Consider the following 26,550-nt stretch of genomic DNA (forward strand, 5'->3'; position numbering starts at 1 on the left):
AGGGCTTTTAATAGAGCTTTTGGGGGCGTTGGGAAGGCAATTAACTTTTATACGATAAAAGTAACAATCAGGGTTAACTTTCTTTTAGTAGAATTGAATTAGCTTTTATTTTAATGAAATATAATATGTAAATTACATATGTTGCTTTCGCTCACTAATTGAACTACGAAAGACACAGTTGGGAAGAAAATTGTTAACAATTTGAAAAAAAAAAATTATCATCACTATTACTTTATTTTATTTATTTATTTTATCGGTAAGCCAAATAAAAGATAATTATTTTATTATTATTAACTTCAGTTATTTAATTTCTTTTTAATATTATTGTTGTTTCAAGTGGTTACCCTGGGAGTTGTCATTAGTACTTTCAACTGCAAATATTTTATACTTGCCTATATTACTTTAAGAAATAATAGGTCTTTATCAGAAGCTCAATCCTGCAGCTATTTTGAAGAGGTCTTTTATATAGCAGGTAGGACGTCAGTTAATATCAAATAATGAAGGTTTAAATGTCATGTAAATTGTCTTCTATGAAGTAAATAGATAGCTCACTTTCTACTGAAAAGAGCATTAAAATGTCAAGTGAAAAGACGCTTTTCGCAGACCAACACTTCCCCAGTACTTATCCATCAATACCAATTCTAGCATTATAAAGTTCATTTATCATAAATGAAAATCTCAGGTTAGTTAAGACATCGTTAATGCTAGTCACTAAAATTATGAATAGAATTCTATCTTTTAATTTAATAAGCTTAAAGAGCCTTCCCTAATCAAATCTAAATTATCCACTCTGGCCTATTAAATACTTTGCTACCTCATTCTAATTCTACTTGGCTGTTAACAGACTATCCCATCCACAGCGTACAACACATCACTTACACCTCACTAACTACCAAATAGGTAAAGGGCGGTAGAATCTTACAACAACTGAAGTAGTGCTTTAGAGAAAACTTAATGTTGCTTCTTAACATTCTTGCCTTAGGAAAAGCACTCATTTAAAATTACAGGTACAAATTAAATGTTTACCAGTAAATTCTCCTGCAAAACCTTTTACTTCTTCTCCACGAACGCAGACTTCGTTGTATTCACAAACAGCGCCTTTTTGTAATAAATATATTAAAATATGAGATTTTCTGCTCTCGTCCTCGATAACTAACTGAGAAAATTAGATTTTCATCCGTATCTAGTAAAGGACCCGACAGGCCTAGGCTCTTCAATAACTCTTTAACGGCAAATAATAAATATTAACCACATGTCAATAAAAGTTATTCACATTTCCAAAAATTAATATTTACAAAAATACGTCTGTCTAAGTACAAAATATGTTAGATATTACCAGAAACCTGGAAACTTTAACTAAGTCCGCTAGAAGTGGAATCCCATATTGTGTATACTTTACTATAGTTCAATCTTTTATAGTTGATGAAATATGTTTGCCTATGCTTACAGTGCAATTTTTCAGCGATTACTTTTATCCGAACTAGTTTGACTTGTAGTAAACGGCCAATAAACAATGGAAGCAAGTGTTGCGTTAAATATGTTAAAAAACTGACAAACTCACAAATAAAAGATTGCTTGACATAAATTATCTTCCTTATCATTAACGATAGTGAATAAAATGTCAGATAAATCAATCATTTACAATCATTACAATATATGGCCTCATTTCATTAATAATACTAAGAGCGATTCAATACATAAATAGAATTTCAAATTTGTAGAAAAGTGGTAAAGTGCAAGTGGCCCTTTACAGAATAGGTTTGGGAATTTTGGCAAGTTTTGGGTGGAAGGGAATGCTAAATTAAAAAAGGAATATAAAGTAGGAATAGAAAGTAATCTGAGAGTTCTCACCATATTTGTATTAGGTACATAACATAAATAATGAGTCAATAATATTTTTGTGAATGATTTTAAGGAACTCAAAAACTACGGTCTTTGCGAAAAGGTGATAATTAGTGTAATTATTATAATGTGTTTTTTTATTTAATATATTAATTTAAAGTTACAACAGTTCTTGCCCCAATTATTAGCATACCTTTAGGGAATTAACATCATAATATGTTGGATATAATGTGCATAATTAATTTGTACCAAAGTATATATTTAGTAATTGCTGGGGGTAAACTGACTTGGTATTCTTTAAAACACTATATATTGGGGTACATAACGTAAGAAAGAATATTAGTATCCTGAATAATGGGTTCAAGGGGACTCGAGAAGGTAAACTGCTGTTATTGTAAAATGGGCACTCCCTATGTCATCATTATAAACCAAAGCAAGGAAAGTACTCAATCCTGAGATGTCTAGGGTAAAAATCTTGGAGTTTTTTAAAATTCTGTTTGGGGCCATTGCCTGTCACATTTCATTAGTCGCGATAAAGTCTCCACATCATCTCCTGCAGCTCCTCGGTAGATTGATAGCGCCTTTTCAACAGACTCTCTTTACAGTAAGAGTAGAATAGGACTCAAGCTACTTCTTCAGGAAGAAATATTGGCGTTCCTCAGATAAACCAGCTGATTAACACAAACAACTGGCACCTACAGCTACCGTTAACTTCCAACATTCTCTCGTAGCAACCCCATGAATACTCCAGCTCATCACCACACAGATACTAACACATTGTACATTTTATAGGCGTCTACTATCTGAACAAAACAGTAACACTATTGAGGTGCAATCTAGTTCTTTTAGATCACAGTGAATTTGTACTTTGTATGAATTTGAATTTGTATCGACTCCTTTTGACAATAATCTACAAACAAGAGTTATCTGCAGGGAACTGTAAGAGCAAGAAAATTTCTTAGAATCAATGATGTTGATCAGGAACACACAATTATTATTAACTAATCAGGCAAAAAATACTCACCTAATTTTATAACTTCCTGACTTCGATTCTTTCAGTAATTTTAGTTTGCGATCATTCTTAAAATCTAAAAGTGATTTTTCTTTAATATTGTCGGAGAGGCACACATTTAGGCATTTCTGGCTGTTTATCTAAACCATAATGTTTCATTCCATTTTCACAGAACTATCCAAAAATAATTTTCTCCATAAGGAAGGAAGAAAACTATAGTTTATGTCAGAACAATTAGTATTGAAAAACAACAGAGTAAAATGCTTAGCTGTTTTCCAGACTATTTCGAAAAACAGAGAAAAATTAAAGTACAATTTTTTATTAACATTACTTTTAGGTTAATTTTAATGTCCGAAGATATTTTATAGATTTTATATTTCTAACAATTTAGAGAATCTTTAGAGGGAAGCATCAAAATTCAAGTTCTGGACAATATTCTCTCGCTACAGACAACACTCAATCACCGGACGGTGAGCTGTGAGAAGCTCCTAGGAAGAAGAAGAAGAAAAATATATATATAAGGGCCAGCAGCTGGATTCAAACCCGGGATCTTACAGTATATGCTCTTTTTTTTCCAGTGCAATTACTTGCCAAATTATTTAAATTACAATAATGTATTTTGCCAGACTAAAGTTTCGAGTGCCATTAGTGAAAGGCCCTGACACCTGGCCTAATTAAAACGTGGTTAAAACAAAATTGTTGCTAATTTCTACAATTTAATAGATTTTGCAAGTTTGTTGCTTCCTACGACGTTCCATTTTTTTTTAAATTTCTGATCCAAACATTAAGTTCCTGGCTAAAAACAGTTTATTCGTTTTCAGATGCCTCAAATATATAATAATATCTGGTGTAATTTTAATATATGAAATTGAAATGATTGCAAATTTGATCATTCTAGAAATGAGTTCTTGAATGAACTGTGATTTACTTTTAAATTTAACATTATTTTGCGGAGGAAATTTAGCGGCGAATTGAATTGCAGGAACATACTGGCGGTCGCATTCTTTAATGATAATAATGTTGTTCGCAATATTCGAAAAATTAATTTTAATTATATAAAAACTATAAATTTTTATTTACTTTTTATTAGCTTTTTTTTTTATTAACTTTTTATTATCTATAAAGCTTTTCAATTAGTGGCATTGCAATCCGATAGGGAAGGTCATCATGAGAGTTACAACTTCTGTTTGCCCAATCCAATTGCTTATCTCTATCTCTACATTCTAATTGCTTAATTATTAACTACTAATCATTTTATGGACATAATTCAGAGGTTGTTTGTTAATTTTAAATCCTTTCATATTTAATAAATTCTCAGGTAATGCAATAAATAGTCTGTATGAACATATTTACCCAAAAGTGCTCATGTTTAATGGTTTTTCTTATCCATGCTTAAGAGAAAAACAAAATAAGGTAGTCAGGTATATGATTTTAGGGAAAACAAGGAAAAACCTAAATCTTCTAAATGTGAATCAGAGAAAAGTACATCCGTTAGTTGAGATATAATTATGGCAGATTTGCGGTTAATAAAAACTGGTTCCCCCAAACGTTATTGAATAAACATATATTTCAAGAGGTGATTGCAAATTCAAAGCTGCAATTCCAGCAATAATGGTCGCTTAGGATTGTATCCTTATAGAAAAACACCCTGAATTCCATAACACTAAATTCTAAAACCCCCCCAAAATCTGACCGGAGACCTTTAACTTGAACTTCTTCCATCCCAAGAGTCAGAAAGTCGATGAAGTGGCTGTTTATTTTTCAAACACTCAAAATAAGAACTGGTTTAAGCCTCACTATATGGAGATAACTTCTTGATCCACAATTACCAGTAAGAAAACCAACAAGTAACTAGACAGATGCCTTAAAATGATAGCAAATATCTTATTATAAAAATAGCATTTTGATTGCATCGTCAGTCTAACATACTCTACCGATAGAATGAATAATGTATGCTTCTAGGAGCGTTTATAATAAATTACTACTTCAGTTAATGCACACAAAAAAACGAGTAAGTTCATAGAGTAACTTTACTTGCTCCAAGTGATTGCTAAGTAGTTTTGATTTGTAGTACAAAGGTGGGTGTTGTATAAGTATAACAATCGCTGGTGGGAATTTAATTGCATATTGCACGAGTAATGAATTGTTTACTTCCTTCAATATATTTTCGGTGCCAGTTAATTAATATAAACGTATTTTTTTCGTAAGTCCTCCGTGATTCTTTTATTTTATTTTCATTATTAATTCGACCAGGATTTTAGAATGAGGTTGAGCTGCCTCAACCCTCTTTCACTTACGACGCCCATTTGATGATTTTTCACGGTTGTACGTACCAAACACAAAAAAAATGAAACATTAGTTTAATTATTTATTATTTTTTGTAATTTCTAAAAACGTTTGATTTCTCCGGAGCATTACTAAAAAAGAACGTTTCTTCCCATCAGAAAAAGTGGCAGTTATGATTGTACGATTTTGGCAAAAACGTTAAACCTCTCATACAGGCTTCTGTCCGAAATGTCGCATTTGATTATCTGCCATTCGTCTTTTTTTAAAATTACTCTGGTCTCAGATTGACAGACCGAGAAAATTATCAAGATTAGTTGAACAATTATTGTTTGTATTCTTGTTTAAGTGAGTTTAACTTGTGTATTACCGGTGGATACTAAAAATAGAAAATCTTCACAATGGCCATACTTCCACTTACAAAACATTTAAAAATAAATAAGAATGCGGGATAATAATGAAATTCATATTAACGAAATTATTGTCGATAATCAATAGCCTTCAGAGAAAATTAAGGCTAAAGTCAGCGATTAACGATGGAAAAAGCCGTACTTAAAAGGAAAGTTTTGATGAAAAATGTGTCCAAGTAAACTGGATAGACATCAAACGACTACTAAAATCGACCGAACATTGAAATAGAAGTAAATAGGAAGTTAACGCTTCAGGGTTCTTTAATGGAAATTGGGTTCTTAAATTCACTTCCCTGGCATTCCCATTCACTTCTTCTACAGCAAATATTACAATTATAAAAAAAAGAGTTAATCAACGTTGATGTTTGGCTAGAAAGAAGATGGTGATCGCCCCTCTGACACGCTCTGGATTTGTGTTTGTTTGTAACTACCAATACAATACCAATAATACTAATTTTTTTTTAATATATGATTTAAGGCGCGTCAACATCTAAGGTTATTGGCGCCCGGAGCTTTTTTCAGTGCACTGCCGGCCTCCGGACAGTGTTCTCTCGTTACAGACAACACTGTCCATCACCGGACAGTGAGCTGTAAAAAGCTCCTAGGAAGAGAAAATCTAAGGGTCAGCTGCTGGATTCGAACCCGGGACCTCCGCGTGGGAGTCCAGTATGCTAACCACATAGCTAATCCCTTCCCTCAATAATACTAATATTTCAACTTTGTTTAAATACTTTTGTCGCTTCTGATTTAAGATTTCGGCCAAACTTTTTCAACCAATTTTTCACTTTTATTTTGCAATTTCATCAAAAATTGTTCTTAAAATTTTCTTTAAATTTTGTACACCACTTTTTCCATTCTAAAAAGCATCTGAAACTTTCTCTTGAAAATTGTACAGGTAAATTAACAACTGTCTTCTTTTTTTCAGTCTTTGTTGGGAAGGTATACACATTTTTGTGCTTACCAAGTGATGCTCGTATCTACAGTTCGTTCCTTGGTTTACTTTAGACGTCTATAACTTTAAATTTAGTTTTCTATCTGATAGTAATAAAATCTATTTAAAATTTCAGTTATCTCCTTTTATGATTGTATAAATATTTAATATTATATTTATTTCTTATGTTTAATTGAATGAGCTGTTTATGTGTAAATAGTATTGATATTCTAATTTAGCCACATAATACCAAATTACTTGATTTTGGATTCACAGTTTATAAGCCATTTTTAATCAAGTTTTGACTTAGTTTGTTTAAAAAACATGTAAAGTGAATTAAATTTTGTAGCGATATTGAAGTAATGCTTCAATGCTCTAGTAATGCTTAAGTTATGTACGCCAATGCTTAAGCAATATGTGCTGCGCAGTATTGTTTTTAACATTTCAGGAAAGGATATATGAGGCTTACAAGTAAGATAAGATCAGGACATCTTCGGTCCATTGACCTAACTGATTACAAGAAGCTTATCCTAGAAAAAACACTACTAATCATGTTCAGGCAGGTTCGCAGCGTCACAATAAAGAGGAACTTGCTTAACTTATTAAAGAAAAATAATGAACAACGCAAATACGTTGATTAAACAACTTGCTGTTCCTGTCGTTCCTGCACCTAAATTGAAGCCTTTTTGACCTGCTATGAATAAATGTAAAAACAAATGCGCTCATCAGGTTTGAACATGGATTCGTTGCGTGATAAAATACACACGGCATTAAGAATGATACTTTCGGAATTGCGGATCCTTTAAGTGTTGAAAACAGAAATATTGTTCACTCACATGAAAAAGTCAAAGTTCATCTTCAGGTACCCGCGGGACTCAGCTTAACATAACTAACTCTCACAATATTAAACACGTCTAGCTTGCAGTGAAACAACAAGAAGTGACCTCTAAGTCTTTCGACAGTATACTCTTCGGCTATGTCCGTCTCGAAAGATGAATAATAAGAATATCAACATTTTCAAAACTTTGTGACTTATTTTTCAAAACTTTAAGCTCGAAATAATGGCCAAAACTTTCTTCTTCGAGAAAACCAGTACATTTTTTGTTAAGTAAAAATAATTATACTAATTACACTTTTTTATTTAATTGTCAAATTATCTCTCTCTCTTTCTGCAAATGTCCAGATGCGACCAACCGGATAAAGAATGAAGAAATAAAAAAGGCCAAGATATAGAACCCCCTCGTTAGAATTAAGAAATGGTTTGCTCATGCATGCAGAAAAGAAGTGAACGAATACCTAGTTTAGGCGAACGCAAAGGAGGACTTTAGATTTCATGGTACTAGGTTGAGCACTTGGTGAACAATAAAGAGAAATACGTAGATGGAGCAATAGCTATATTTAGACCGAAGTTGAAGGAAGTTGTACGTCCACAACCTGGCTCAACGCTGAAAGCTTAACTGCTTCAAGAAGGAACAAGACGTGAAATAGTAATAAAATTAAATTCATTTTTTTACCTCATTAATAATGTATTTACTTATTTAATAATCTTCAATTATATTTATGCAGCTATTCATATTTAGTTACCAGATTCATAACTCTTTCAGTGCCCCTAATCTGCTTAGTATCCATCTGGAACTTGAATTAAGATTAAGTCGAAGTATGAATTTGACGAAACAGGAGAAACTCCAAAAGCTAGAGGTTTATAAAATGTGTAGAATAATCTGGAAACAAATCCGTACGTTGTTTTGTGAGCCAGTATTGTGAACATCCAAATTTCTCAATTTTTTAAAACTTGGGACGTAATAAATTACAGAGTACAAATTATAAAAAGTCATTTTGCAAAAGTAAAAAAAAAAGACGTTTGAAAGAAAAATAAAATTATTAAAGTGGTGGAAGGAAGGAAGAATATTTGCAGAATGGATGGAAGTCCGTTAAGAAAAGTAATTTATCTCCACTTCACACTTACTTTAGTACTTGTAAAACGAGATTATTAATAATATTAGTACGAGAATTCCATCTTAAGTTACAGTTATTAAAATACTAAAATAAAATCTAATATTAAGCATTACATGTTAAGAACAATGTCATAGAATTTAAATGAAAGCAAACGCAACCTTGATTTATAAATTTATTCTTTAATATAGTTGAATTCATTAAAGTAAGGAATTGAATTACGTAATAAGAAATTGTAATATAATTTTTGTTATCCGCCTTCGCCTACGACACCTGATCATAATTTAGTTGTGATGTACAATATATTTAAAATAGTTTTAAATTGGAATTTCATTTTATGATAGCCCATTAAGCGAAACAATAGTTTCTGCCAGGAGTGTTTCTTTTGCATTCAATCAAAGACAAACCAGAAATGGTTCATTGCTTGCCTGAAACAACAAGCTCAGAGGCCTAAGGCTTAAAGCTCCCCCCAAATAAATTCCTTTCTTTAATGGTAATTTAGTAGGATTCTCTCAGTATATCGGGAGATGCAATGCCCAATTGGCAAAATATCGTTCGAGGAGTTGTATGGCCGTTGTTCGATCAAACATATCCTGCAAGCAGTGTAACTTTTAATGCTTAAAGAAAAATAGCACCATCAATCTTAAAGCTCACAGCCATCCGGAATTAAACTTATGAAGCAAGGTAACCTTTCCGGAAAAGGAGGCCTTCCTTTGTTCTTTTCGGAAATTATATCACACATAAAATTTTTTGATTCGCACCATTTTTTATTAAGGATCTCAATAATAATTAATGTTTCTTTGTAGTTTTCTTTATTTAATTTCCTTTTTTCTCAATTTAATTAGCATTTTTTACCTTTTCTAACTCTCGAAGAAATACTGTAATCGGGCTAATTTTTTCGATTTCGATTTTTCACATATAGTATCCGTTTTTTGAGAATTCTTGAATCCGGAAATGTGGTTTTGATAAGAAATAGTCTGGTGCTTGGGTAACTATGAACATAAATAGGCTACTCTTCAAAAGCTTAGGAGCACCAGATGTTTTATTAATTATCTGATTAATAATTACGACCGTCAAAAAATCACGTTTTTCACAGATTGTTGAAAAAAAAAAGTAAATTATTTGTATTTTTCGGGTACTTGTTTCTTAAAATTTCATTCCACTACAGTAGCTCATCCTAACCCTCTCATAGAATAGGTGTTACAGGTGTTGGTAATCCTCTAAGGAGACTGAAGAGAAGTGATCTAGTGTCATCATAAGAGCACGTTAATGGAGTGTCACCACTTCTCCGATCATATTTATAATATTTTTATCTTATATCGCATTTGCTTGTTGCAACAGTTGTTGCAGTTGTGAATTTCAATAAAATATTTTTAAAAAAAATCTGGGTTACAAATTTTCCATTCACACATTCAAAATTGTGTATTTTTAAACTGTGAATGAAGCAGTTTAAACAGTACTATTCTTGTACGTCATTATAATTTCTAAAATAAAATAAAAAATTTCAAAAGAATAATCTTGTTTCCATTATGAGTCATCAAACCAGCTGTGTTTTATTGTTCCGTGAAATGAATTATTGGAATTATTTTTTACTAGAAACATTCAATTTCTCAATTGAATGAATTCCAAATAAAATTTAAGTAACAGAAGTGGTGTGAATTAAAACAATTATGACACCTAACTGTGCTATTGTGGCAGTTATAGTAACCTTATGCCTGCGTTTTCTTTTAATCTTACTGCATTCGATTCCTATAGTTGTCTCTCTCAAGCAATTAAATGAATTTATAATTACCCCTTCAGATTTTCTTTAAAAACAATTATAAAAACATAATTGTCATTCAACAAGTAGTTTATTATTAGCAAACATTTGTCACTTTCACAGCTTACTGATTTGCATAATAAATTTATGGAAATCTCAAGCCAAACTGCAACAGATTTTATTTATTTATTCTAAATTAATTTACGTAAGTATAATTGGTGAGTCATTTATATCCCTAAATTGAGTTATTGAAAAATAAAAAATTTGGTGTGAACATTCGCTATCACTCTTTTAACTCCAATTTTTATAATCATAAGTTCAACAGTTCAGTTATAGTTAAACCGTTTAGAGTCCAGAAATAATTAAATTCTTTTGTTCTTAAGAAATGTTACCAATTTAAATGTCAAGCATTGTTAGGTGTGTAACTAAATAAAAAAATATAATCACTACAACCGTTGTTAATAAAATCATTTTATTAATAAATCATTAATAAAATCATTTTTCACCATAAAATCTCTAAAATCCGTTCGATAAAGTTCTGCACTTCTGCTTAAGAGATTTAGTTCAAACTTGGGATTCTAACAAAGCTTTAAGAAACCTTTATACTGCCCAAGTAGCGTGGCAATAAATTACAGTCAGTTTCAGAGTTGCAATTCCTTCATACAGTTACTCCATTGCCTAGCAATATCTAAAAAGTTAGGCCAAGACAAGTGCCGAACTACCTAGACTTCCTGATAAGTTTCAGTAAACATTGACTGGCCAATCAAAGCATAAGGGTACCCTTCTTAGTCGGTTACCCTTCTATGGTATCCTCTAATGCAGTTTTAGCTACTTTAAGGCACAACAAAATGCCACTATAATGCAGCCATTAAAGCTGGGAATGAACAATTTGTCAAAACCTCAGGCGGCAACCGGAAAATTTTTTACCAGCCCAAGTTTACTATGGTTTTGCTGTAATAATGCCAAGCAGCTTCTAGGCAACATAGGTAGTATGGGCTCTGGCTATGGCTAGCCTTTGCAGGTCTCTCAGAAAGAAAAAAGAAACTGCACCCACTTCACGCTCGTGTAAAGATGTAAATGTGAGTTTACACTTGCGAATTTGTTTGTGAAACTTCTAATGTTAGTAATATGAATTATATAAACATCTAAAATGAAATTAAAGCGTCAGGTTGCTTTTCTAAAAAAGAAATTTGACAAATTTGACTGGTGTTGCGAACCAGGGGCCTCGGCTTCTATCCAACTCATTCTCAATTTAAATTTTATTACTACATTATTATCTAATTGCACCACTACTTACTTTACCTCGATTGAAATTAAAAAAATTTTTAGTTTTACGAATTAAAACAATGGTCCCCAGAAAGATTTTAATGCGTACGCCACTCGTTAGTCTGTTAGTTTATTTCATACACTTTTATAAAATACTTTATCTAAGCAAATTTTTCTTAGGGAAAAGATTGGTTTCTCTTACAGTTGGTATGGTTTTCTTTTAATAAAAACATCTATAAAACGTAGTTTCATTATATTTTGTTGATTTATCACTTGTAATATTTATGAGTGAGAAATGTCTAACCACTTTTCGGATTTTGGAGAATATCAGCCTCATCTATGAATGACTTTATGGAACAACTTTCAATCGAAAATGCCAGATACTTCAATAAAAGATTACAATTATATTGTTCTTAATCCATGTTAGTCATGAACCTTTTCCTTCGGGATTCTCTGACTTTTACAGGGGTTCTAGGGGGAGAAATGTCGTCCTGCTTCCTTTAACAGTACCATTTTATTACAATAAATATGTACTCGTACAATATTGATGAAAACCATCTTTTCAAAAGAAATTAATTCAGCAGAAATTTGTGGTAAGAGGATTATTAATATTTTAATTATATTTAATAAATATCAAATAAATAATTTGATAAATAGTTAAATTTTTTGCAAAAAGTAATTTTTTTCTTTTTTAAAGAATTTAGAAAACAGTATTTATATCTTTAGCATCCCCGAAAATAATAGTTAATAATCAAAATATAAATAGCTAGTGGGTGGTAATTTTTGTGGCGCTAGCTCTAATGGATTCTAACTTTTTTTAAGTTGGAAATGAGTCATAGTGGTTCTAGCGCCATTTTTATTTTCCAATTTTTGGGTTTGGTGGTGAGCTCCTAATTTTTGAGACCCTTATATGAGAAGGAAGAAGAAACTGGCGTTAGTGAGTTCAAAACGTACTGTACCATAGTAGTAACGTTAAACTTAGCATCCCCAAAAGGATAACCATCAATATTTTTACTATGAATGTGGCGTTAGCTTTAGAGATTCTGGCGCTAGCTTTTGACAAATCTGGAGGTGATTTGTACGATTTCTGCACTCGTATTAGATTTGACGGTGATATTTTTTTTTTTACGGACATTTCGTACGAGAAGTTTGTTGCTTTAAGGAGGTAAATAATATAAATAACAATTTTGTATTATCTGTGATTTTCCGAATTTGGGTTATGCTGACCACAAAAACTCAGATCTAGTAGTTTCTAAAAACTTTATCTTATTGAGGGGTGAGCTGAAAACTTTTTTTCAGAGAGAGAGATAAAGTGAGTGAGAAAAAATCTTCCTCCGACGAGAGCTAAGAAAAAAATAAAATATAATAATAATTATTTTTGCACACAAAAAGTAATCTTCATTAATCAAAATTATGTAATAGTTTTTATTTTTTTAATAATCTACGTTCTATTTACCTTATCATTGATGATAAGTGGTGCAGCAAGAGGACTGAGTACGCTATTCACTGCTGTCATGTTTGCCGACTATTTGAACGGGAGATAAAATAATGATAATAATAAACTGATCTCAAAGAGAAATATAAGAAAAGATGTAATGATAATTTTGTTAGAATGCTGCACTGATAATGTACTGAGCTGCTCACGGCTGGAGGGCAGGTCTTATAACTACACTGACCGCTCCCCACTTCCTTTGGTCTTTTCACTAGTCGTGACTTTGTGTATTTGGTTTTCCGTCTTTCACTGCGACAAAGTAACTTCATAGATATCTGTAATTTATGAAGTTCCTAATAAGTTACTTCGTAATAAGTTACTAATAAGATATATTATTCCAATTTGGTCTAGTGATTTGAAATGTAAGTAGCATTAATTAAATACCATTTATTGTAAATTAATTCTAATTGTTACGATTTGTTTTTTATAACTGCACCTTTCAATTTGAGTAAAGAATATTAATTATTTCAGACCTCTTAATTTTACATAAGTATCACTAAGATCTGAAATGAAAAACCAGAAATGGATATTATTCAAAAACAGTTTTTACGATTTTCTTCAAGCTTTCTGCACATGTGGTATATTTGTTCGAAATTATTTCCAAAAAATTGGAGCTAGGACTGTGGCTGAGATCAGTTAAAATGCCATTTTATTGGTTTAACTGGAAAAGCTAATTTCTTTTAGTTTTTTCAGTTTTCTAATCCTAAATTATTTCGTATAGTTTTTCAAATTTGATACACTACGAAAATCAGCCTGCGTAGACATAGAGAAATATTTACTCACTGTTATAAATTACACAGAGTTTTAGTTCCACCGGAAGAAACAAACGTAAGAACTACTACGATATTAAAATTCTTGTAGAATCTTTTTCTATACTCCAACAAAGAGATATCTTAAAGATCGTCAATTCTGAATTGTATCATTTCATCGTCAAAACAGAATTGATGAAAATTAATATATATTGTAACGAAGTTGACCTGGGCGGAGAAGAAAGGCCTAGATTGTTCTAGAGGTTGAACGACCAAAGTCAGTAACAGGCCGCCACTGCAGAAACAAAAGGGGCGGTATCTACTTGTGGCAGAAAAGAAAGGCCTAGATTGTTCTAGGGGTTAAGCGACTAAAGCCGGTAACAGGCCACCACTGTGTAGACAAAAGGGCCGGTTTTTACTTGAACTAGAAAGGAAAGGGCTAGATTGTTCAAGGAGTTAGTGACCTGTGTAAAAGCCAGCTAAGAGAAAGGCCTCAGTTGGGGTGGTGGCATATGTGTTTCCCAGCCAGTGATTGACAGGTGAGAGTGAGACAGACGGAGTTGGAGAGAGACAGAGAATGGGAGGAGGCGGCTCACAGCTGAGGTGGTGGCAGTATGTTTTCTCCAGCCAATGAACGTCAGGAGGGCGTGGAAACTTATGCTCAGAGAGTTGGAGGAGGGCAGTCCCAGTTGGAGGGAGGCACGCAGTTAAAAGGAGGCCGACACAGCTGGAGAAGTCAGTTTCTAATCAACTGTTAATCAAGTTTCAAGCAAGTTTTAAGGAGTTATTAGAGTTTATAGTTATTAGTCAAGTTTATGAGTTAGTCTTGGAGAGTCAGTGTTGCGGAGTGCTTCAGTGGTAGCTAGTTGGGCAATTAGTCAGTTGATGAGTAGAGCTGTGTTAGTGTAACTGAGACTAGTGCAATTCGGTGCAGTGCGAACCAGTGGTCAGTCGGGGAACAGTTTTGTGGCGTTACGAAGTGAGTAAGTAACAGTAAACTGTTGTGACTGTTGTAAATGGTGACTGTAATGAATAGCGTTAGTTGCTTGTAAATGTTAATGTGAGTAATGTTAACGTGTTAATAAATCAGGTTATTACTTACAACTTTAGCGAGTTTTATTAGTTAATCAAACCCATATTATTTAATAACTAGTGGCAGGCATTAGTTGTGTAAGTAAAGTTTTTTTTTTGGGAAAAACTTTACAATATTATAATAATTCGAAGTTAGACGAATCGTGAAACTAGAAATTAAAAGCAAATAAATAAGTAACTGGAAAAGAGAACGTCGTGAAAATGTTTACATCCGATTTATGAACGAATAATATTAAAAAGTAGAGAAGGAATTCCCAGTTGTTAGTAAACTAGATTCTTACGCGGTGATCCTAGGTTCTAATCCAGCTGACTATCCTTTACATTTTTATTTCCCATCAGCCACTTACAGGAAGGAGTTGTCTGTAATGAAAGAACGTTTTCCGAAAGCTAGAACGCATTTAAAAGGCTTCGAGGCTAGTAGAAGCGCTTTAAAATTTACATAATAATAATAATTATTATTATTAAGAAATTTACTGATAAACTAACAAAATAATGGATTCGGTCAACATTTTTAGAGATTACAAGATTTTTCACATTCTCTTAAATCTATAAAATTTTATCAAAATTATAGACTGTGTTTTGTGGGCGGGTAAAATGTTTTACGAATTACCAGATTAACAAAAATGAAAGGATCTTGAAAACCTAAACATTTACCCTCTAAATATAAAGAATCCATCAGCATTCATCCACAAATTAGCGTCTCTACTAAATTTTTTCGTACGGGTTTTCGCTAAGTTGCAAGCGAATCTAACCTCAAGTTTTGTATTATCATGAGTTCTTTTGTTAAGCTGAAATATCTTCAGAAAAGTCCCAGAAAAAGCTCCAAGACATTTCTCCAAAGAAGGAAGAGAATTTTTTTTTAGAGAGTATTAGTTATTATTAGTTTTATTTAATAATATATTTAGTTATATTTTTCGCACCAAAAGTATGTTGTTAATCTCTGGGAAATTCCGTTTTCTATTACACTGGCTATTTTTACATTGTGTATTTATTAAGAGAGAAGTAAATGAGTGACTAAAATTTCTAATTTTAAATAAATTTGTTATTTTTAGGTGACAATAAATTATTTTATACTAATACTAATAACCAATGTGATAGCTAATAAAGAAATAACTAATATAACCAATTGTGACAATCAGCTCAGTAAATAAGTTGAAACTAATTTTTCCACCTACAGTGTACCCTAAAATAATAAACAGATTTGTTATTTTAAATTAGTTTAAAAAGTGTTGTGATTAAATTCCAATAATTTACGTTTTAATGTGAAATATGTAATTTTTTTTCTTGTTAATTATTTTAATTTTATTATTTGATTTATTACACTAATCTGTACATTTGCAGACGACACAGCCATATTAGCTTCAAGTACACATCCTACATCAGCTTCATACAAGTTACAGACTCACATAAAATAGAATCCTGGGCAAAGAAGTGGCGGATTAAAATGAACCCACAGAAATGCTAGCATGCCACGTTTACTCTCCGGCGGGGCTCCTGTCCAACTGTCCTCTTCAACAGCAATCCTCTTCCTTGTACAGATCTGGTGCGCTACCTTGAACTCCTTATAGACAAAAGACTCACGTGGAACCCACATACTAGACTTAAAAGACAAGCAATGACGAAACGTGCGAAACTGTTGGACGACGCTCCAAATTGCCCATTGAACTCAAACGCTTAATGTACAATACTATCCACAAACCTATGTGGACTTATAGGACTAGAGCTGTGGGGTTCAGCCAAATCTACAAACATACGGAGTGTATAGACATTTCAGTCAAAACTCCTCCGACAGATAGTTGACCCTCCTTTCTACGTGACTATCCTCACTCTTCACAACGACCTCATCAAACCCTTCGTACACCAACTAGCTAAGACTAAATATCAAAAATTCCATACTGCTCTCTCCACTGCTCCAATCTTCTAGTACAGTCCTCTCGCCTCCTCTGACATTCCTAACAATAGGTGCCGACTGAATCGCCAGTGTTCCTTCGCAGTCTGAAGGCCTAAAAATATAGAAAGTGCTACCGCTGGGCAGTTTCTTTCCACCTGCCTTTCACACATCCATTTATACTTCATTCTCCCTATTTATTTATTGTATATTTATTATACAGATTATAAATAACGAAATAAATTTTTAAAAAAATTATTTGATTTAAATATTTTACGTTAGCACTTTAAGCTCTTTTTACTGTAAGATATCCAACTTCTACATCAAACCCGTCCTAAGTTGCCTATAAATGCACGTTTGTGAATTAGCCCGCCAAGTACGTATGGCATTAAATGAGAAACGTAGGTAAAGTACCTGAAGAAGATCTGTCCAAAACAACAGAAAGTGTTAGCACCAGATTAATATATACATATTGTTTGAGAACTATCAAGTAATAAAATGATTCAACATATGTGTTAAACTCCTTAATATGAAGCCTTGTTATTCATTGATTAATCGCTCAGAAATTAAATACGAGTATACACGAAATATGTACAGAATTTAGGTAGTAATCGCCTAATTTTTCAAGCGAGACTTAACTTCCAACTATCAAATTATGTGACCTGTAGGGGTTGGGAACTCACTGCAATTAAAATTTTAACAAATTCATGAAAAGTAGCAACGCGCAGGACTTGAACTGGGGATCTCGTACTTACCAGTCTGAACTTATCAAACGGCGCACTAATTTCTAATTATTTAGTTTCCCACTTTATATTGAGGCTCTCATTTATATTTGGAACAATTTTTTGTTTTCTGTGTTTAAGGAGTTATGATCTTCATTAATGGACTTCATAGGGCTATGTAGATCCTTTAATCAAACCCGCAGGGCACCACTTGTACCCTTGTACCACTTGTACCCTCATTAATCAATGAATATTTAGGATAAACTGAACAGTTTGAAAAATGTTTAGCTTAAACTGAAAATTATAGAATGAGAATGTAGTGTGGATGTTCACATCAGTCTTTTCTAAAATAATTTAATTCAATGATATTATCAAATTACATAAATGTAGTATAATATAAATTACTTTAAATTAAATTAAATCTATTAAATATTAGCATCAGATTTAAATAAATTTTGTTATGCAAATCAGTTGAGTATGTAAGATTTAAATAAACATAAATCTTTCTTCTAAAAATTAATAGTAAGTAACTAAATTGTCATCATTGACTTGAAAAGCAACGTTTAGTGGTCCTGTTAGGGGAGATTTATTTTTACCTTCCTTTATTTATTCGCTTTCTTTTATTTATCATTAACGGGACTGTGTATGATTCTTCTTAGGAACCTTCCTCCACCAAAATCCTAAGATATTCTTGAACTCCAACCTCCCCAAACATTTCTTTCACGGAACAATCGAAAACTAGTAATGGCAATCAACCTGATAGGCTATACAATGGTAACGATTCCTCAACTCTCTCGTTATTCTGGGACTATAGGCCCTACATGTTTATGTTAATGAATGTTCTGTAGTTGTATCCTAAATTCTTATATCCCCTTTTATTTATTATTATATTCCTTATTTCTTTCAAAAACCTTTGAAGGCACCCATCAGTGGTTCTTCAATCCCTTTGTTCACCATTTTTTAATTTCCTTGTCATAAAATTGATACGTGATGGCTAACGTTGGCTCGGAGAACAGAAATATCTCTAGGATATTCCTTAGCCAACACTTCCGCTCATTTGACACCTTCTTCCTGGTACTGATCGAGGCACCATGAAGATCTTCACATTACTTCTTTAAGCAAGGGGCCTTGAAGCCTTGAGCACAGCCAACTACCTCTTCACAATCTCCCTGCTTCCTCTAAGCGGTGCCTTATTTTGACTCGATTATCGTTTAACTCTCTCTCTAATCAATTTGATTGCAGCACCAGAGATATTGTCAATTAATAAGACATGTACATGTGAAACAGGAAAATTGAGGCTTCAGGAATGATGTGGTATTGCCAATTTTTCATTGATTTTTGTTTCTTCCACAGCTTATAGAATTGATTATTATTTAACCAACACTTTTTGCAGTTTTGGTGCAAACATTCTTCAAAATAAGTATGATATACATTTCTTTAAGTTTAATAGAAATTTTGTATTGAAGCTTTCGAGGTATGTAAATAGAGACCACAAAATAGAATATTTATATTTACTTATATATGTGTTTAATGTTATACTTTCTTAAAATAAGCGAATATTTCTGTGAATAAACTTAAATGGAAATGTTTATTCCCGGGATTACTGGCGGATGAATCAGATTTGTTTCAAATGTCATTCACTTCACTGCTCAGAGTAAACTACTAAGAGTTATATGTTTTTATGCAGTAGGAATTCCCTTAATTTCTATATGGACTAAATTCTTACTGCAAGGTAGACTTGGGATTTCCGACCTTGACAGACGCAAGCGGCCAACGGTGAAGTCGGCGTATTTTTAATTCTTCCAGTTAGATAACTACAATCAATGTAATCAATTATTTAAAAAGCTATTTGCATTAATCTTCTCTGTGTTGGCTAGAAAATGAAGAGTTAGTAATAAACAATTACAAAATCAAACTACTATTTAATTGTTACACCATAAAGAAAACCTATCAAGGCCTCATTTAATTTTGAAAACTTTGAACAATCTTATAAGAGAGGGGATCTTGTAAAAAGAAAACATGTTTACATCCGCACATTTTACACGCAATTAATTTATTGTTGAAATTAATTTCAATTCTAATTAACCACTACTTCTTGTTTCTTTATTTACGTTAAATTTACATAATCTCAGATATCATATACCTGCAGGAGATTGTCTTAAATTGATTGTTCATTTACCTTGAACAATCCCCTTAACCTTCATATCTAATTTTAAGCACATTTCTTACTTAAGAATGTTTGCAAGGAACTTGATGAAAAACAAAGAGTTTTTTAAAAAATATTACCTATTGTTAACAAAAATGTTTAAAATCCTAGTTCACATAAAATCCTAGTTCTCGTTCATCGAACGAGTATTAAAAAACGTTGGAAAAACGTTTGGCAACTATTTCTTCAAATATTTTTTGAAATTCACAATCTTCCAATCATACACGTGTTTCTTGCTATTATAAACAATTTATTCTTTGAATTATATTCTATGATAATCAGTATAAAATTCTTGTCTTGTTTATATAGACATTTCAGACTAGCCCAAGTCCATCCTCAATATTTACATACAGTGACTCCCATTAATATTGGGACACCTATTACAAAATGATTTAAAAGGAAAATGAAAACAACATACAAAAGTTTGGAATTTTTTTTTTTTTTTAAATTACATTAGCAACATCTGTGGAAATTATATATAAGTATAAATCGATGAAATTCCAAACTGTTAGGTAGCATTTTTTGAAAAAGTGTAAAATAAGGCTCTCAAAAATATTGGGACACCAGAAGTGCTAGAGTTAAAATGTTCAATATTTAAAATCTCCTACTATTTAATATTTGGTTGGTAATAATTTAATAATTGCTTTTTGACTTACAATAGCCCTCAAACGATCAGGCATAGGTGAAACAAGTTTTTGGTTAATTCAGGTGGTGTTTTTTTCCCATTCTTCCAGGAAACATCGTTTTAATTCATTTTTGTTAGATATTACTCGTTTACTTAAAGCACTAGCTAAATATTGCCATAAATCTTCAATGGGATTAAGACCTGGAGACTGCGGAGAGGTTTGGAATACTTTTGGACAATTATATAACAGTCACTGGCGTATCACCCAAGCCGTAGGTTTGGGGTCGTTCTCTTGGTAGAATTTAAAAGACCCTAAAATACCCAATTTTTGGGCATTTTTTTTCAAATTATTTTTTAATATATTACTATAAACCATTTTGTCCATCACTCCATCAACAAACATTAATTCTCCAAATCCTGATGCGGACATCCAGCCCCAAACCAGAACTGACCCACCTCCACCCGGAGGTGTAGCTTTAAAACCCTTTAAAGTTGGCTGTAAATTCTTCTTTTCGAGTTCAGCATTCGCTTTCCTCCAGACCATATCCCTTCCATCTGGCTAAAAAATATTAAATTTTGATTCATCGCTAGAGTATATCATTCCAAAATTCACTATTTTCATTAAAATATTTTTCGGCAAATTTCACTCTCTTAGCACGATTTATCTTACTGACAAAAGGATTCTTCCAGGCTACTCTACCATGATAGTCGAGTTTTCTTAGCACTCTCCGAACTGTTTCTGCTCCTTTTTTGCTCTCTGAACATGTCAAAAATTTCACATAGAAGTTTTGGAGCACTAAGTCGGTGATCTTTTCTAATTCTTTTAATATATAACGCTGCTCTCTGCTGCTGTCTCTCAGAGAGCAGTCGAGGACGGCCTTTTTGTGGGATTGAAACAATTCTTTTTCTTTTTGGTAACGCTGAATGATGTTCCACGCAGTAGATGTTTTAGGTCCGATCAGTTTTTCTGTCTCTCTAACACTTTTTATTGTCTTTGTGCAAAGAAATTACAATTTTTCTTTGTTCAATCGTTGTATTTGTATTTTTGCGCGGCATGTTATACGTGGCTTGATTTATATAAACTAATTTAATTATTAATTTCATATTGAATATATGCTTAAGGTATATATTTACAAATTGTATAAATATTCGGGCAAAACCTTAGACAAACTATAAATTATAATAGTGTCCCAATGAGAGGTAGAATTTGCACTTATTATTATATATATTTTTTTTAATCTACCAAAACATTTTTATGTACTTATTTAAATAGTTTTTATTTAATTAATAGTAGGTAATTATAAAATGAAATGAATTTATAAAAATTTGAATGAATGGGTGCCACTTTTAATTTTCGTCAATTTTGAACTTCTGTATGTACTGTCCCAGTATTAATGGGAGTCACTGTAGATAGACATTAATGAACTATAACAAGCTTACCATTCACTTCGTATATTTTTAATTTACGTCAGAAAACTAATACATTTAAAGCATGTCACTAACAATAATATTTTTCAAAATGTACAAAGCCTTTTAACTGGCTGTCAAAATTCTTCATCAGAATGTTTGAATCTAATAATAGTATTTTATTTTTTAATTTTTAACATCTAAAAAGATTAAATATTAAGATTAAATAGGAACATCCCAAGCTATCAACGTATAATTTTTCTGATGCAAAATTTAAAAAGTATATGTTAGGCATTTTTTATAATGCGTATTTCATTATAGAAACTGAGGATTGATTCAGGTGGTCCTAAACGAGCAAATAAATAATAATTATAGATTTAGACTGAAAAAATGCTTTAATCTAATTTCAAGAATATTAATCTGTAAAAATCATCTTAAGTAATTTCTAGTAGCACACATAAAAACTATATAGGATCATTGAAAGTTTTGTAGAATAGAATTTTATTTTATAGTTTTTTAATTATCATTTGTAAAAAAGCTAATTGCTAAATGATGTCAGAAAACAGAATATAATTACTCGTATAATATATCAAGCATTGAATTCAAGCTAGATATCAGCTTCTCATACCAAGCCCTCTGGAAGTCATGTTTCTATTGTGTTCTGTAGGTTTATTTGGCTCACGTATTTATATATTCATACATACATGCATGTACACCACAATATTTTTAGAGCAATATGGAGATGTGGCAGTCTATAAACATGTCCAACCATTCCCTAAACTCTTTACTCAAACATCATTGAAATTTTAGCCTTGTATTTAGCACCAGACCAATAAAAAAGTCCTTCTGGCTATCAATTTATAAACTTAAATTTTGTAATTGAGAGATAATTATCAGTTAACATTAAAGCTATAGATATTCCAATAAACATGTCTAAAGTTAATTAGTAGTTCCAATTTATAATTTACAATTTCAAAATTATAGTTGTTTAAATATGTGTAAATTTAAACTTTTTCCTCTAATCCCAGGGTCAGTCTTCTGGGATAGTCTGCAAATTGTGGGCGTTGGAACGGCCTGTAGTTATGTAGGTTAGCCGCAAATCAGAGATTTACCAGGATCACGGAAAGAAGTGACTTTACTAAAAGGGCTAAATAGGTGATTCCTGAGAGAATCGCCACTACATAATGGCATAGGATAAGTGAAAAAAAGTAAAATGTAGGCACAGGATAAGAAAAGACAACGTCGCCACCAAGAAAACACTCCCTCAGCATTGCCTCGCAGATAAGATGGTGGGTATGCAAAGGCTAGTAATAATTAAGTCTGTCTTGAAACCAATGTCTGGTTAGGCTGTGCAACTACAGAGGAAACAACTAATGTAGAAGAGGAAAACACTTAACCAAAATGACTAGATCCATGTTAGAAGGTTGGACATGGGGCTAACAAGTGGGCCTATGAAGCCTTTATAAAAAAAAATTGTTAAGCAAGCAGGGGGAAAAAAAATAAGTCAAACCTGACAGGAGCTCAAGGAAACTCAAGGAAAAACGATTTAGGAAGCGGAACTGGAATGTTTTATCTCTTTAAAACCCTGTTTATTAACAACCTCTTGTTGATGACATTAGGTGGCAAATATGAACATTTCTTTAGTATACTGGAGAGAGTTCTGAACTATTTCCACAATGGAATGAAATGTAGTTAGCTGCAAGCCTCTTGTCTTTTCCAAATTAGACGTACTTATCTGATTGGCCATAGGCAGTGGTAAGTTAAATAAAGTAAATAAAAGGGCAAGTCCTCTGCGGTGGTAGATGTAATCGGTGTCAATTTTTCTCCATTTAATTTAATTCTTGTGGTACTATTTCTCTAGAAGGCAAGGTTTTTTGTAAGAGATAAGAGGAAATAAGGTTCTAAATGAGAAGAAAAGAATGATGTTTGTGAAAAATGGTGTTAATATCTGAGTGTTTGAGGGCAAATGTGTTAGAAAAATATCTAAAAACCAAATCTTTGAGCCAATCAGAGGACCCGACTATAACTTAGCTCGTAAGAATTTTTTTTTATGGAAGTTTGATTTATGGAGGTGTGTTCGCATTAAATTTTTATATATGAAAACAAAAAGACGCTTAAAATATTTGCATGAGGTTCTTTAACGCACTTTATTGTCCTGGATTTGATTTAATCTGTAATTATATGAAATTTATTGTCTAAAGTATACTAATTGCAAAGAAAGTTTTATTCTATTCTAACACAGTAACTTTGCAATCTACATCTTTATTACCACCCTGTACGTATGTTGGACTAAAGCGGACCTGAAATTTATAGGTGTTTGTAAAAAACTAAAGGTAACGCTTGAAGTAACTAGCCTTGATTTAGAGTTATCGGCGGACTTAATGCCAAACAAACAAGAAAACCTCTAGTTCACTATTAGAACTACAAGAATTCAACTAGTTTTTTATTTACAAAAACAAAAAAGTAAATCAAAACAAACAATCATATAATTTAACAATTTAATTACAAACATGCTATTAAAGTAAATTCTTTTAGCCTTAAACCAAGGTTACACTTTTACAGAAACTGAGACTAGTCAGGCAGAAAAAGATAAAGCATCCTATTTTTCGATATGGAGTAGAGTTGGGCTAAACTAGCAATCTGATAAACGAACACCTATAAAACATCCATGAAGTGCGATATGATGTCCGAATTTGTGATACTTTCTGTTTAAACATTCCCTTTCCAAATTTATTTTAATAAGAAGAGTGATAATTTTGTTAATAACAAATAACCAGTTTCATCCTATATGTTAGGTAAAAAAAAAAAAAATTGCAGTTGTAGAAAAGACCTCTGGATAAAATTACAAAAGAAATTATTATTACTATTCTATTACATAAGATGGTAAATAAAATAATTACAAAAAAATCCAAGACTCAACTAAGGATTAATCAATTTACAATTTGAAATCAAATGATCCAAAAATAAAGTAAATGCAACAAATAGAATAAAATGATATATAATAAACGCAATTTTTTTTTTAAATTAATACATAATATTTAATAATACAGTAATTATTATTGAAAGAAACAAAAATAACAATAAATAAAATGAAAAATGGTTCAGTCAAAACAAAATTACTGTTTTTAAATGGTGATATTTACATATTTAAAAATTACTAATTGATCGAAATGTTTAGTGGGTTGAATGCCCAAGACATTTCAGATTTCTGAATGGACTTGACAGTGTTCTTAATTACAAATAAGTAATTCAGAGTTCAGTAAAAAAAAAGAGTGTTGAATGTAACAGTAAAGACAAGAGCTCAGAGAATTTGGAACCCTCAACTACTTTCTTGTATTTTCTAGTTTGGAGCATTTCCATTGTCTCTGTCAATTCTGGAATTATTATTATTTTATAATTCATGATTAGGATGAAGTTATCCAAGCTACACTTCTTCTCCGGGTGCTATGCGAGCTTTCTCTTTAGACTTTAGGTACCTTTTTGGGTAATTCTCTACGAATCAAGTTTTATTCATTAATTTTTAATTTCTTTAAACTCCACCCATGTATTGCATTTTTTTTTTTAATTCTGGTGATTCTAAATTACTTAATAAAAATATCAGAAACGTTCAAACAGCTCATTCTACTAGCAAGAATAACTGTTCAAAAAACAGTTTCTTCATACTTTTTCAGGTCACTGTTACCATTTTACCTTTATGATATTTTTATTCTTCCTATCCAATTACTTTTATCATTAGCTGAATTCTTCATATTACTAATAATATAATTGTTATTGTCAATTTATACTATAATTTCTCCTTTCTTTATTATAATAATTTTTATCTGTATCAGTGATTCTGTTTGTAAGCTTATTCCAAATAAATATTAAAACATGGAATTCTGCACCTCTTGTGAGTGTAATGTAATTATAACTTTTGTACAACAGCTTGAAGTTAATCAACTTCCAAAATTATCTCATTTAAAAAATTTTTTGAAGTAAAAGATTTTTCAAAATGTTATTTTCTTTAAAAATGTACATATTTGCTACTTCGTTTGAAATACCAGAAATGAATATAGCTCAATTTATTGAGAGTATTTTCGGAAAATCAAATACAATTTATCCAGGTTCTTGGTTAATAAATCCTTTGGGCTCGCACAAAATATTAATTTTATAAAGAGGCTCATGAATACAAAAAGGTCAAGGATTATTGGCCTTATATATCAATTGAATTTAGCGAAGTAGACTTAGACTTGTGAGTGTGTGTTGACGTCTAGAATTATGCCGCCGTGCTAAGCCAAATGGTTGGGCACACCAATATCCACATACTGCACGTGTGCAGAGACCAGATTTCTAAAGAATTGAATTGGATTGGTTCGCTTCCCCCAACAAAACGAAGGAAGTGTAAATAATAATAATTTTTGTACAAAAATAAATTTCAATGCTTTTCACAATCATTTTTTCTCAATAATGGTTCAATAATTCTTTTTCGTTACATTTCAACCAATATTCGATCTTCTTTGTTTCTAGAGACTGCTAGGTCATCAATAGGTAAAGCAAATAACGCCGTTGGATCAGTTATGAATATATTTTCAAATTCAAAATGTGATAGTTGGGATTTGAGAGTGTGGATATTCAATGCACGAAGTGTGATATTGTATGGAGCTGGAGTCTAAGATAAGTCTATTTGTTGTAGAGGGCACATAACAGATTGTTCAAATCATCTCGGAATACCCCTGATTATATACACTGCAAAAAAATTAAAGGGCCACTTTGTATTGTCGTTCTTCCACGTCAATGGAATAATTTACATTTTGTTGCAAATTGTTAAGATTACTGTCGGTTGGGTTAAAAATAAATATATTAAAAATGGAATGCACAAGATTGCCGCGTATTTGTTTTGTCAGACTTTTATAGTTGAGTACTACTGCTCCAGT

General features: G+C 31.8%; 1 protein-coding gene and 1 long non-coding RNA gene across 3 annotated transcripts in view; one reads left to right on the forward strand and one right to left on the reverse strand.

Moving 5' to 3' along the window:
• The window catches only part of LOC141452691 (arylalkylamine N-acetyltransferase 1-like), a 98,573-nt gene that overhangs the window by 8,843 nt on the left and 63,180 nt on the right, over positions 1-26,550 (reverse strand). Inside the window, exon 1 of one of the 2 annotated variants that reach the window (XM_074125071.1) lies at positions 12,913-13,107. The exons of the other annotated variant lie outside the window; for it this stretch is intronic. Within the exon in view, the coding sequence (XP_073981172.1) occupies positions 12,913-12,972 (60 nt within the window). The 5' untranslated portion in view covers positions 12,973-13,107. Of the gene's footprint in view, positions 1-12,912; positions 13,108-26,550 lie in introns of those variants that run through there. 2 annotated transcript variants of the gene reach the window in all.
• Positions 168-8,489, forward strand: LOC141452692 (uncharacterized). The gene is made up of 3 exons (XR_012457546.1): positions 168-256; positions 338-472; positions 7,662-8,489. It is a non-coding gene; the product is annotated as an uncharacterized lncRNA (long non-coding RNA).

The sequence above is a fragment of the Rhodnius prolixus genome, unplaced genomic scaffold (assembly GCF_049639745.1).
Source record: "Rhodnius prolixus isolate KJV_2025 unplaced genomic scaffold, Rpr scaffold_3, whole genome shotgun sequence".
NCBI lineage: Eukaryota > Metazoa > Arthropoda > Insecta > Hemiptera > Reduviidae > Rhodnius > Rhodnius prolixus.